Raw genomic sequence first — 14,251 nt, forward strand, 5'->3', positions numbered from 1 at the left:
CCTTTAGGCTGTTTACTGTAGGCTGTCAGATCTTAACTACGCCATTTTGCACGTCTATCGTAAACTCATTTTTGTTATTGATTCCGTCGAAGCTACTGACAAGGTCAGGTCGACGCGAAAGTGAACCCCGGGCTGTATTTGTAGTCCTCGGTGTCGGTCTGTCGTCCAGTTGTGCTTGGTCAAGAAATATCACACATTAAACCGTCACCCGAAAGACGTTGCACACGTTGTCATCAGAAACGAGGAACATGATAATAATTGTGGGTGTTTTGATTTAGACATTTGCTTCTATATATACTTTGCTACTCAGAGCAATCGGGCGCGCCATTCTGCCGTGCTGTTGTGTTATACGCACGCATTCGGGCCTGCCTTTTTGGCTCCTTTACTCTCCGAAGCAAGGTCATTGCTGACAATGGTATATTACCTCCAACACCGTCTTTCCCATGCACTGAGGTCTGTACTAATAATAACAATAATAAAAAGAAGAAAAAAAATGGGAAAAGGCGCCTTCTAAGACGGCGGCCCAATCGGATCGGGGCCCTATCACTCTGCTGTGCCGAACATCCGTCGGGCCAGCCGGCCCCCTCACTTCGACATCATCTTGGCATTTCTCAATCAAAAAGTGGTCTTTGTCCTCCCGCCAAAACCGAACTTTCTGTTTCCTGGGTCATCGCCACCTTGCTCTTCAGCGTCGATCTGCAGCTCTTCCTCTCCCGCCGTATTGTTCTCTCCGCTAGCAGCGTTGTCAGAGCTCTTGCTCAGATTACTGCCCTCGCGATGATCCTTGAGGCGGTTCGTGAGCGCACTGAACCTGCCTTTGAGCCCTGCTAGGCGCCCATCGGCGCTTCCATTGCCAGAAGGAGCGATGGTGTTACTTCTCTTGAGGTTGAATTTGGGTTCTGGGATATCAAGAGCGCTACCTCTACTGACAGGTCTTAGGCTGCCTCTTGTGCTTGGACGAGCCTTGGTCTCACCAGCGCTCGTCGATGGTCTTAAGTCAATACTAAACCCGGCGGGAGGCCCGGTCCGTTCTTGTGGTGTTGGAGGCGTCATCATGAGGAATGTCGGGACATTGGCCTGACCTTGACCGTTTCCGTTGCCCTGCGATGTGTTGATCGTGTTGACGGGCAAGTAGCTCCTACGACTCGATGCCACGCTACTGCTTCTCGAATCACTCCTTTGCGGCACCGGGATACTGCTGTGGCTACCACTCAAACTTCGCGGTGGGCTGCGAGAATAATCTACTGGACTTGTCCCGAATATGCTTGAAGAATCGTCGCTGTTGTCTCCATTGTTGCCAACGGTTGGAGTGGAGAGGAGTACACTGTTCGTCGCAAGCTCCCTCAGTCGCTCTTTTTCCTTGCTGTTTGGTCGATGCTTCTTGAATTTGTTGCCAATGATGGCACCTGTGTGAGATATCAAGGCCTTGATGATCCGTGACTTTAGAGCCAAAGCTAAATCTAGATTTGACCATGTCTTATTCCTGTACTCGATTGTTGGCAGGCGGAACACAAAGTCATGCACGTCCTCGAAATTTCGGTCGCCCATGCCCTTGTAACTGAGGCACAGGACTACAGACGGCATCTTTATGTATGCGAAGGTCATATAGTTGGATGCACGGTCTATCATCTTGCTTAGATCATCCGAAGGCTTGTCGTCAGACATCTTGGCATTGTTGCGAGCAAGTGCGAAGCGTGAGGATTTCTTGTTATCGCTCTGCGTCGACGCCATAGTTGAAGAGCGCCCAATGCCCGGCCGAGGTGTGATCTGGCTGGAGCGCAGCGATTCATACGACGGTTTCTTACTGACCGTTTTAGAATTGAAGAGACGAAAGACACTATTGCCATCGCCGGAGTGGACGCTGAGGGCTTTGTTCTTTTGAGGTGTGGTCTCAGGAGTCTGAGAGTCTGATGTCAGGGTAGGCCGAAGACGAAGTTCTAGGGATCCGGCTCTTGTATTGAATCCGGAGTCCTTGTCTGAAGCTGCAGGTTCCAGATATCCACTGCCTGACTCGTCCTGAAACTCTTCCGAGTCGTTGGCGACTTTGCTGAGTATAAACGGCGAATCTGTTCTGCCATCTTGATTCTTGCTTGTCTCTCCTTCCACCTCAGGGAAGATATACTCGAAGAGTTTCTTACCAACCTCACGTTCAAGCTGTATCTTTAAAGGGAAGAGGTTCACTTCGAAATGATCCATGACAGGAATGCCAGCAATAGCCTCAAGCATGTGCCAATAGACACGGATCATCTGCTGGTTCTGGAAGTCCATCATGTTGAACTTTTCATCCATGATATACGGCGCGATCATTTCCGGATACATTGCATCAGGCAACAGATTGAGTCCTAATACCTTGCCCACCTGGAACAAGTTGATGTGCGAGCCGTCCGAGTTGTCTGTTCGGTCGTACTCAACGTCTCTGAGCTGCAGCTCGACCAGGGGCTCATTGCTGTCACGAATCAGATGCCAGACGATTTCTCTCGCTGAGATACTCCACCTGAGGAGGGCATTGCTCTGCGATGTAGTGTCGTATTTCCGCTGTGATGTGGTAATGGCCTTCATCATGAAGAAAAGTTCGTCTTCGCATGCAGTCAGATCGCGCTCCAGAAGCAGACGATCCTGCCAGCCCTTCTTGTCAAGGTATTTAGAGTTGAGCTGGAAATGTGCCTTGATCTCTTCGAGTTGTCGAATTCGCTCTTGTAACTTTGTGACCATCTCTGGTGTGCCTCTCAAGTCGCTAAAGTCCGATGCCAACATGATCTTTTCGAGCCTCTCACTTCTTGTCTTCTCAAGAGGCTCGCTGTACAAGAGCAGATCAAGTACAATCACATAGATTGCGTAATACTGCGACGAGTTGCACAGGGCTCTAGCTTGAGGGAACTCAACCCAGAGGTTGTCCATCCTGCTTTCCGTGCCCTCGTTGGCCGGGTTCTCGGCCCCTTCGTTGTTGTTAATATCGTCGTTGTACTTGAGACGCAATGTGTTGTACTTGTCGTATCTCAACAGTGCTGACGTTTTCTGTACAACACGCTTGAAGCCAAATGGATCAGCCTGGAAGTCGAACATGACCTCCATTGGCACCCACGGCGGCCATGAGGTGCCGGCCGGTGCTCCATAGGTGTTCCCTGAGTACATGGCGAGGTATTGCCCAGAGAACCATTTTTGATGAGTGACGAAGAATTGAGTGCCATCCATACCTACCAAGAAACGGCGTTGAACGAGGCCAGAAACGTTGTCTGACAAACGGGCCTTTTCCATAACTTCCACAACTTTGAGTTCCATGCTCCGGGCAGCGATCAATACAGCATGCTTCTTATTCTTCTCACTTTGGAGCTGGATCTGTGGAGCGATCAAGCGGACGTGGTAACTGCTCTGTGGTGAAAAGTCCTCAGCAATGCCCGACGTAAGGTCGTCCATCTGCACATTGGCAGACGGCTCATTTGAAGTATTCGAATCATCGGCATTAACAAACTTGCGACCATCCTGCAGAATCTGCTTGATCCGATGCTCAATGTCTTGTGCAGCTTCCCTCATGTGGCGCCCATTAGATTGAGAGCTCGCAGCGGGATCTTCCTTGTCTCCGGAGGTGGTGCTTGCTTTGTCCTTGTCCTTGTCCTTGTCCTTGTCCTTGTTCTTTGCCTTGGCTTGTTCTTCAACAATGTCGAGGATGAATTTGACTGCGGGCCGGGAGAGATAGTAGACGAAACCTCGTCTTTGACTCACTTGGTGGCTGTAACGAAGAATGATATTGCGAAGCAAGTTGTTCCATTTGAGCTGCATGTTGTGAATGACGAACCGATTTTTAAAATCACTAGCAAAGTCAGCCCCAGTAGCTCCTCTGGCCGCGTCTGCAGTGGAGGAGGAGTCCTCAGGCGACTTTGAACCATTCGGCGAGCCGCTGCTCGAAGGTTGGGCATCATCGGTATTGGCGCCCATCGACACGTTTCTAAGCATGCCTTGCAAAAAAGTACGCTTGTCCTTAAGAACGCCGGTATGTCTGCGGAAGCTGTCCCAGTCGGCTTTGAGCTGAGGATCATCAGTGCCATCCCTGATGTACATCAGTTCTCTCTCTCCAACAGCTCGGATGTTGTTCTCGATTTGGGTTTCAAGTTGATCAAGCCTCTGTTGAATCAGGTGCTGCTGAACTTCCCTGGGGTTGTCATCCTGGCTCATTATGCACAAGTGAGTGGGTTCGTGCCCGAAGGGACTCGTGCGATCGGGGTCGCCCGCAATAGTATCACCAATATCTGTTTGCCGGAAGTACGTTACCCTTGGTGCGTATGCCAAAGGTAAGATTTTCGTGTCCGGATTTGGCTCCGAGGGTAGGATCCAGTCCAGTTCAACAAAGTCATCCATGTCAATCCAACTAAAGTCATTGTCCGGTATTGTGAAATGTGACAGGTCTGTACCGTCCTCGTCTCCTTGTGCTATGATAGTAGAAATGGAGTTCTTCTTGACCGCTTCTGTCGTCGTGCCCTTGATACTAGCTGACACAGCACGCACGTCAGCAGATAGAAGGTCCAATTGTGCAGCGTGAATCTTCATGGCCGTAGTCCTGCTCTCGGTCTTGCGACCGCGGTCCCTCGTATTGAACTCCTCTCGGCGTTGGTGCATATCAAGCATGAAACTGTCGAATCTAACTTTGATACCCGTTGCAGAAACTGAATTCTCCGAATAGTCCTCGGCATCTTTGTGCTTGTAGATATGACTTAGGAAGAGTGGCGCCAACAATATGTTGTATTTAATCGTACCTAGGTGCCTGCCAAACTTTTTGCTGTTCTTCTCTCTGCCAGGCCATAGGGCGCCTTGGCGCACGGGCAGAGACATTGGACCACCAAAAGTCGACCACCATGCGAAAAAGTGTGTGAAGAAACGCGGAGTCAGATGTACGGTGTTGTAGCTTCTCGATAGCTTGTGAATACTTGATTTCCAGTCCATATCGACCGGAGCTCTGATACCAATTGACAGGTGAATGTGCTGACTTCGGAAGCCCCTGAAAGCATCGTACGGCAAATCGCCATCAGCATGGGCGTGGTAAGGCGATTTGAGAACAACGTCATAGTGAGGCTTAAAGTCAAAGCTCCGGTGACCATCTGGGCCTATAGCTTTCTCGAAGACGAGACCAGCCATCCACTGCACGTTACCAGAAAGTTTCATGACGACCTTCTTGAACAAGGCGCCGGATCTGTAACTGTCACCACTGGCTACGCTATCGCCTTCACCAAGTTTGCGAGCTACCTCACGCTCCTGATGGCCGTAATCGGGAATGGCGAGGACATATTCCCCGCTGTCAACGGTCATGAACTTTTTCGGGTCATCTGCAGCATTGATATTCCACCTCACGTCATTGCGCCAGCACATGAGGAAACCAGCGCCGTTGCCTGTAACACTATATGGGTCTCTGGTTCCTTTCAGCGCCAGATGCACATCCCCGTCACCCTTCCATGCTATATGGACACGGGAGTGAAAGTTGAGTCTGATCTTATCCCAAAAGCCGACCCGTTCAGAGGGGTCCAGTTGAGGTTTGGTGAAGGATTCAATAACCATCATCATATCCTGGATGGCCGGCTGATACGAGGGACCCCATGTGATTCGAGTAGGATACGCTGTGTTCATATCGACGTGCATGTCAGAATATGACTTTACCGGTCCTATAGTGCGGCGCACGTCGATCGCGAAGCTGCCTCCGGCTGGCTGGCCTGGCTCCCTAGTGCTTGGAGGCGTGATTTGAACCTTGATTCTCCTAGTCGACGCAGCGCCACGGAATTCCTCCGCAATGACGAAATCTGTCTTTAGAGACATGGCCGGAAGGCGAGAGGACTGGCCAAACTTGAGAGCGGGTATGTGAAGTAATGGCAGAGGATAGTCTCTCAGTGATAATCTTGCCTGGCCTATATTGATCTGGACACTCATAGGAACAAGCAATGCATATTTCATGTTCTTCGGTTGGCCCTTGCCTACATCATAGAGGAAGTCGGGCAATTTGGATAACGGAAAGGAAGGTTTGTCGATCATGAAGTGCAGGTCATCGATGACAGCACCCATAAGAGCCGGACGCTGTGGGACCTCCAGGATCTTCTCGTGCTCTTCGAAGTCATCTGGTAGATGTTCAGGTCCCCAGAACGAACCTCGGAGGTCTTTCATGCCATCTCTGGCCATTTGATAGTGCCGGTCGATCCGCTTCTTCCAGCTCTGAGAATTGTGCTCATCCAGTGTCTCCCGCGCAGTGTTGATGGAGATATGAGCACTGCCGCTGAAGCCAAGGCAGCCATCTGGGTCATATCGCGGTTTCTTCCTGCCCCGTGGAGTGTCTTCTGGTGGCCGGCCGTCCATGGCGGTCCGTGGGCGCCCATCTTCACTCTTGCTCCGGTTGAATGTCACATTCATGTCTTTGTTCCTTCCCCTAGTCATCACCGACCGGTTGCGTATGCGGTTTGCCTCTTTCCGAAACTCTTCCTCGTGTATCTTTTTGACTTTAACACGATAAGCATCTTCGCGCGCTAACCTCTGAAGTTGCTCAACTCGACCGGCCCTGTAAATCATACCCAACTTCCATTCGAAAGCACCATCCTCAAGCTCGAACAGCAAGTGACGGGTGCGCACTGAGATTTTGGGTACATGTTTGGGTCCTTCGGGCCCTTTCTCCAGAATATACTCATTGGTTCCGGTTTTGAAGCGGTGATGTAGTTGCGCAGATGCCTTAATCACGTTGGTAAAGTTATCCGAGATTTTGTGTATGATGAGCTCGTAGGGAACAGCGATGCGCATCGCTTCGCTGCTGACATCAAACATCTTGTCATCCTGATAGCCGAAAGATGTAAACTTCCGAGACTCGCGATAGTCAAGACGAAGAGACTGGATGCTTGCAATGCGGGCCCAAACACCACGCATGCGCGGTGCCCCAGCGAACATACGCACAAGTTTGGAGTGGAAGAATGGGGGTGTCCATCTGTGGCGACCTGCTTCGACGCTGAATAGCTGAAACATGACAGCAGGATCCGAGGGAAGATCCGCCTTGATTTGTATCAATGATGCCTTGATATCAACAGTAATAAGCTCTTGAACAGGTCGATTAAAATGACCCATCTCATCAGTGGCGGGCGAAGAAGGAGACAGCATTGGAGGCGACAAATGGTCAGCTCCAGATGGAGTTCTTGCCGTGTGCTGTTGGGTCGCTTTCGAATCCGCCATGTCCCTTTTCGTCCGCACGAATGCCTTGATCAGAACCATTACAGCGACGCCGATGGCATAGTGCCGATAAAGCGAATACTGAAGCATCAACGTCTTCAAATGTGAATGGACATGCAGGATGGGGCCCTGTTTGTCACTGAGAGTCGACAATGCGACCTCGAAGCGCGGCATATGAACGAAGGGATCCGCTTCCCATTTTTCTTCGTTGTCGATGATGAAAGCTTCTAATCCACGGATGTGAATAGCTATTCTGCGACCATCACCTTCATTATAGTTATCAGGTAGCTTCTTCCGTGGCGATGTCGGAGAAGGCATCTGCTTTAGGATTTCCGGATCCGGCATGACCGCACGACTCGCCGCCCGTCTCCTAGACGCGGGGCGTCTTTGCAAGTGCTGATCGATGCGCTGTGCACGATACTCCGCAGACCAAGAGTCAATTTGAAGCGCAACGCCACGAGTGTGATTCGGAAAGTCGTCATCGACTCCTGCAACCTCAGCGCTGAAGTCATCGACTGACACTTGGAAGTGTAGAAGCCACGGCGGTAATCCTCTGATGGCGTTATGTTGCTTCTTGAGCCTTGGTCGGCCACGTTTGTCTGGCTCTACATCTAACCTGAGTTGACGTATAATCTGCCGTAAACCATCCGATATTTCAGGTCGCACCATATGCACGGCCAGCGACTGCAAGTGCCCATTAGCCATGACATGGACATCGGGGTTGGCGCCGAGCGTAACCTTGAGGTCAAAAAACTCGGTATTCACTAGGTCGAACCTATTGCCCTGTGCTGTTTGGTAATAAAGATTATGTGTTTGGACCCGGGTGTGCGAGACCAAGGAATAATGCAGATCTTCCACAGCTGAATGGAAAGATTCGACATCGAGAGAAATAGAAGATATGGACGAGACAATTAGATCGAAGTCATCGGGGTCGTCCGTCTTGTGTACGGGAGGTAGAGCAACACGTAGCACGGGCTCGTGCATTGTGAATTTGATATTGGCTTTCGGTAGGAGGCGCGATATAAGCATGTGACGCTGCTCAACGTGCGCTTTTGGAGTCTTCGGCTTTGGTCGAAGAAGAGCCAGAAGTATAGGCAGATGCTTCGGGTCGAGGTCAACAGATGGCGATGTCACCACGCTATTAGCAAAGAGGATGTTCGCGTTCCTCTCGTCAGCACTCCCATGTTCCGAAAGCTCCACTGTCTTCGACGGCAGTGTGGTCTTGACAGTAGTTGTGGCCATCGGGATGTATACCAAGCGCTCGGGTTTGCCAAGCCCATCATCTAGACCAACCGATATTGACAAAGCCGCGGCCAGCGCTTCGTGTGCCAAGTCTTTAGAGGGAAAGTACATTCTGTGAGCAGGAGACTTGTGATCCAAGCGATGCAAGTCTATGCCCACTTCCTTCATGGAGAAATTAAGAAGGAGTGGTGCACCAGAAGCCTTGACCGTTTCTACCTTCTTGTTCAATCCGACCAGACTAACAGCGAACTGAACTTCCTTAACGCCTCTTAGAATTGAGCTTACAAACTCTTTGGAATCCGAGACCGTTTGCATGAGTTCCTGATCTGTACTGCCGGGCTCGTCGAGCTCCTGAATGACCTTATCTACCGACATATCGATGGCCTCGACCGTGTGGAAGTCCTTTGCGTATAAGCGCTTCTGCTTCTGATAGCGTTCAACACCGGCGTGGACATCATCGTAGGGTATGTGCACGCGACCGAGCTTCAGCGCTACCGTCGCATCCCTCAACCCATCTAGCTGATCGTAGAGAAAACCATGTACATTGAGAACAGCGTTGTCGAGAACCTCGGATGCTTCGCCCCCCTGCGTGGTGTACAAGACGCTCTTCAAAGTAGCAATCCATTCCGCCTGCTGTTTCTGTCTCTTCTTCTCAGCACTGGTCTGAAAGAAGAACCTGGCGCGGTCAACTATTTTGTGCCGGGTGTCAACCGCTATTGTGAAGCTGCCACACTGGATCTGGCCAACGTCCACTATATTCACGGTTGAATCGGTGGCCACGACATCTACCATGCGAAGCCAGTGAATATTTCGATGTAGTCTCTTGATCCTTTCTTTCGTCCTCGTGAGCTGCTTCCATGTTTCGCTACGCGCTGCGCCAAAGGTGGCTCGACGGGGTAAAGATGACCTTTTCTTCGGTAGCGGCGTCGGCTTTTCTTCTCCTTCTTCTTCTTCTTCTTCTTCTTCTCCTGTCACCGTATGACGCTGTCCATCTTCTTCGGCCACAAGTCCATGCTTGTGGCCTTCCAACGCTTTGATGTCGACCGTGACGGCCAGCTCGCTGACGACGATGCTCAGCCATGTGGGCTGTGAGAAGGTCGGCCGGTGCACGTTGAGGCCGAGCCCCCGAATCTCAATCTTGATGCCATCTTTCGGGGTGTATGCCAGTCGTCGAAGGGAGAAGTAGCCGATGCGCTGGATGGAAATGCCGGTGACGATGCGCAGCAGGGCGAATAGTACAAAGGAGGCAATGTAGGCGAGCACGATGACCCCAAAAATGAACGTCGGATTGAACAGGGCCATGGCTGCTGTCGCCGTGGTCACTACTGCTGCTGCTTCTCCTGCTCGGGCGCCTTCGGCGCGTCCCACGTAGCCGACTTGCATTGAGTCGTTGTCAGCATAGGTCGTCGCAAGTTTGCATTACAGGAGGCTTCGGGCTTCGACGTAGAAAGAGAGCTTACATGATTGTAAGTAGAACTTGTTCTGCCCTGCATCATAATCAATTAGTTGGTGGGCGTATTTCGCAACGATCCCATCTCGATCCCAGCTCCGCCCCCCGAGAATGCCGGAACGTGGACCTAGCAGGGCGCTATGTGCAGCCCGGTCGCCGGCGATTTTCAGGTACGTTGGACAACTTGTCTGGCCCGGCCCGCAGTGACAACGAGGTAGCTGGCACGCCTTTTAGGTGATCAATATCTGTCTTTGCGGTTTGTTTATGCCAGATGGCGGAGCGAGGCCAGTTCTCGATGCGGTTCTGAGCACACAGGCAGAATGCTTGTTGGAACTTCTTCGCCTTAGCCCCTTGGTAACTAGTTTGGCCGCGAGCTCGCGAAGTGGCTGTTCGGTCGGAATGCACGTCATAAGTAATTAACGATGGCCTTCGGAGATTAGTCTATCACTCTCCTACGTGTAAATCGCCCATGGCCCGTTGGACGATGAAAAGGTGACGACGAAGACTGATATATAGGGTTCACCAACTGCGAGGAATATTACCTCCTCTTGGTCTATTATCATGGGAGGTTTTTGGGGGTTCCCAGCCTGCGTTGTCTGACCGGGTCTTTGTCCGTCATCTGCAGTCTTACACTCTGTAGGCTGCTAGGGAGCTCGCTGAGAACTAACCTAAGGTTAGTCTAACCTAGTTAGTGCAAATGTGTTCGCTGACAGAAATCCCACTCTGTTGGGTGCCACGAAGAACCCTGCGAGTTTAAGGCTTTGCCCATCCATCCCTTCTATTCTACAGTATAACATTTATACCAAGTACTCAGTTCCACGTGAAAACACTCCGTATTTGGATACAAACCCAGGATATTAACAATTCAGAGGTGCAAGTCCATATACGTAGTACCAAACTTGCAACACTACAGACTCATGCTTTGACATATTTGCTCCCCCCTTCTTTTTCATTTCTCCTCATTCATTGAGCATCGTCCTCGAAGATGCCATCTGTCGTGAATTATAAAACACATGCAACTAAGCAGGGGTTGGGCTGGGGCTCATATGGATGTACGGATCCGTAGAGCCATCGATTGGACGCCCTGGTAGGGTATTAGTTTAGGCTTGGCTTTTGATTGACTTGATCAAAAAGCTTGATCTTGGGGCTGGATATCGACATAACAGTCATCCATTGGACGAGGAAAAGGGGTTGGGACTCCGCTAACTATGTAGGAATGCAGAACATCCGTCACTCACAGAAGAAGCGTTTTATTACACGACGCCAGCCAGCATGGTTTGCACTGCCTAAATGATAAGCTTGTCTATTTGTAGCTGTCTGCCGACTTATTTATGACGCTCGCAATGCCTGACTCATTCATGTTCAAAATGAGTTGTGTTACAAATCAACCGACACCCTCAACTCCAGAAAACATCGGGTATTCTTCATTTATTGTCGTAATAATACGACAGGATCCACCAAACGCCCCCCCTAAAATTGATATTAAAAGATGGTGTGCACTAATCGCTGTATATGGTTAATCCTTCTGTTTTACGATGCTGGGTCCGGATATACTGTGCGTAGTGCTAGAGTCTAGACCTCACAGCCTCTAAGCGGAACTTGATATCCTTTAAGGCCTTGGTGGCAGGCTTCCAGTCGTCAAACTGCTTTAGTAATTCTGCTGTCTCCGCTGACAACTCTGTCTTGACAAAATTTTCCTCTAGTAGTCCACGCATGATCCAAGGAAGGATGTATGGATTAGAACTAGCAAGTCCCTCATGTTTGTCAATACGGCAAGGCACATTGTTCACGACTGTGGTTTCGAGGGCATGAGAGACCGCCAAGCTAAATGATACGTTAGTCTATTAATTGGCAATGTCGAAGTGAAGATTGTGGACTTACTTATAGACCTCATCGTCGTCATAAAGGCGAGAGTGCCCTTCTCCCGAATAGAGACTGCCGGCAAGTGCGACTGATAGCTCGCGAATAAGTCCCTGGTCAGAGATGCCAAGGTTTCGAAGCTTAAGCGCAAAGCCGACTAGATGGGCGATGAAATCGGGGGCATGTACTCGGCCATCAATGAAGACTGCCCGGTAGATGTATGGATGCGATGCAGGTGAATAGATAGCTGACTCCAGTGGTACCAGCTGATCGTCGATGCTTCCAACGTATGTCACCCTTCCTCCGTGCTCGAGAACGGTTTTCATCGCATGTTCCAGTCTTTGAGATATCTCGCTTGACGGGTCTGCAAACTGCCATAATTCAGCTGCTGAACCCATCAGCATTCCCATACCAGATTTGTAGTCGGGAAAGGGCCCAAGAGAGACGCCAGCCATTGCGCAAACTCCTATGCGGGCCGTCGTGATTATCCCGAGATCAATGAGCTTTGACACAAGCATCAGACCAACTGGCACTCCTTGAGAATGGCAAGCGACCAATATCAAGTCAGCCTTGCGGATGTGTTCTATCCAGTTCAACAACAACTTCCAGAGATTGTCGACTCGATCGGCAATTCTGCCTTCACCTTCAAGGGCAACTTTTTCAATCTCGCAATCTTGGCAACCATGACTATCGGCCCATCTTCTAATGGCTTCGGCGCATTTGTTGGCGAAGCGTATGGAGGTGCCCGTAGGCTGTCCGATCATTGGGCGTAAGTAAGTGGCTGGGAATAAGCCGTGCACGCCAATAGCAATAGCCTTTCGGATTTTTGGCGGCTCCTTTACCAGGTTAACGTGAGTCGGAACTGGCTGGCGTGTCCTAAGCAGCAGTTGGGTGATTTGTTTTATAATGGAGGGGTTCTGCTTCATTTGGTACGTATTCCGAAATGAAGGCAGGACAAGATTTGGCTGTAAACTCTTGATGGAAGCAGGCGTCTCCGGCTTGGCGGTCGATGTAGTGGTGACGGGTGTGCTCGGCACCATCGGCACAGCCTGGTCCAGGTCCATAGATTGTGGTCTCTCCCTCTTGTTTTTCTTGGACCGGGACGTCTTCGCTGGTAATTCCCTGGGGTCTTTCCTCAGGGGCGGCTCCTTGACAGAAATAGCCGAAGGCTCTTCCACCCCGACGCTAGAGTATCTTCGAGGACTCGCCTCTGATCCCTCGCCCATTACAGCCAGCTCCCCTTGTTCTGGAGTGGGCTTTGACTGACTTGCCGCTTTTGAGCCTGTATCTCGGGACCAGAATGCCCAAGTTGAACCAGCTGATGGTTGACTTTCCAGCTGCGCAGCCGGCGCTGGAGGCGGGGCGTCTTCCATACTCAAGTCCTCACTTTCTTTGATCAACGGCGCCTCTGATACGGTGGCTTCTGGTGGACCTTTCAGTGCGCTTTCTGATTGCGCTGGAGTACCCCACCAAGATCCCAGCCAAGCGCTTGTTGGCCTTGTGGGCTTGGGTGTCGTGGGTTCCGCTGCAGGAGGTGCTTCGGTGTTGGCCGGGGGTGGTGGTAATGCTTCGTCAAGTGTTTCCTGTGAAGATCCAAGTGGCGCAGGCTCGCTCCCTTTGGATACGTCTGTCATAAGTTCATCCTTATTGTCCTTTGTCATTTCTGGTGCTGATGATGTCCCAAACCAGCCGGCAAACCAGCCTGGTGAGGCCACTGGTTGTGGTGCGATCTCAGAGGGCGACTTGTCGACTTGTGATGCTGCTTTATTGTTCTCGCTAGCCAACTCTTCAGGTGCAGGATCGATGTGCGGCTGCTGTTGTGTTTGCGCATCATGATTCGCTGAACCGTTCGTGTCTTGTTGGCTTGGCTGTGAGGTTTGCGCGGGATGCACGTCGACCTCAGTCTCAGCTATCATGGGCATGGTCTGTGTCGATTGAGCGTCCGAATCGCCGGACCCGTCTGCATTTCTTCTCCCTTCGTAGCGGCTGAAATCTGCGGTTGATGCTGACTTGACTGTTCCACCCATGATGGTCTCCTTGGCAACTTGTGTTGAGGCCGAGGCTTTCCTCCCCAACGAGCCATACCATGACGTTGACTTGCGTACCTGCACTGATAAGCATCTGAGCGCCTCACGATGGCCACCATGTCGGGGTACCTGGTTTGGTTTTGCATCCTGTCCATTGTGGATGTCTTCAGTGTTTGACTTGGCTGTCGTCGATGGCGGAGGCATGCTTTGCGGTGACTTGGAGGTGGAAAGCTCTCCTGAGGCGTTTTCCAGGCTTTGGCCAACACTGGGCGGCTGGAGAGTTAGCAACGCCGCCGGCGCGCTGGCAGTGCTGCCTTGACCAGTGCTGGTGCTCTTGACCGGATTCGGCCGTGATCGCTTTCGTGAGCTCATGTCGACTTGCTGCAGCTGGCAGTAGAATGGTGAAGACACATGTCGCAAATCGTTGCAGATGACAATCTGACGGCTACCTGAACGAGTCGGGGTGTTCGGCACAGTATCGCAATGA

At 51.1% G+C, this 14,251-nt stretch overlaps 2 protein-coding genes across 2 annotated transcripts; both read right to left on the reverse strand.

Moving 5' to 3' along the window:
- Positions 1-615: 615 nt before the first annotated feature.
- Positions 616-9,729, reverse strand: BKA67DRAFT_590048 (mitochondrial protein from FMP27-domain-containing protein; the record flags this gene model as incomplete). Its single annotated transcript, XM_046104545.1, has 2 exons — positions 616-963; positions 1,072-9,729. 2 exons carry the CDS (start codon positions 9,727-9,729, stop codon positions 616-618), a joined length of 9,006 nt encoding a protein of 3,001 aa, XP_045964911.1.
- Positions 9,730-11,442: 1,713 nt separating this feature from the next.
- BKA67DRAFT_509001 (uncharacterized protein) lies at positions 11,443-13,968 on the reverse strand (the record flags this gene model as incomplete). Its single annotated transcript, XM_046097202.1, has 2 exons — positions 11,443-11,701; positions 11,759-13,968. The coding sequence occupies 2 exons, from the start codon at positions 13,966-13,968 to the stop codon at positions 11,443-11,445; spliced, it is 2,469 nt and encodes an 822-aa protein (XP_045964912.1).
- Between the last annotated feature and the right edge of the window lie 283 nt (positions 13,969-14,251).

This window comes from Truncatella angustata (genome assembly GCF_020726525.1).
Source record: "Truncatella angustata strain MPI-SDFR-AT-0073 chromosome Unknown BKA67scaffold_1, whole genome shotgun sequence".
In the NCBI taxonomy this organism is placed as follows: domain Eukaryota; kingdom Fungi; phylum Ascomycota; class Sordariomycetes; order Amphisphaeriales; family Sporocadaceae; genus Truncatella; species Truncatella angustata.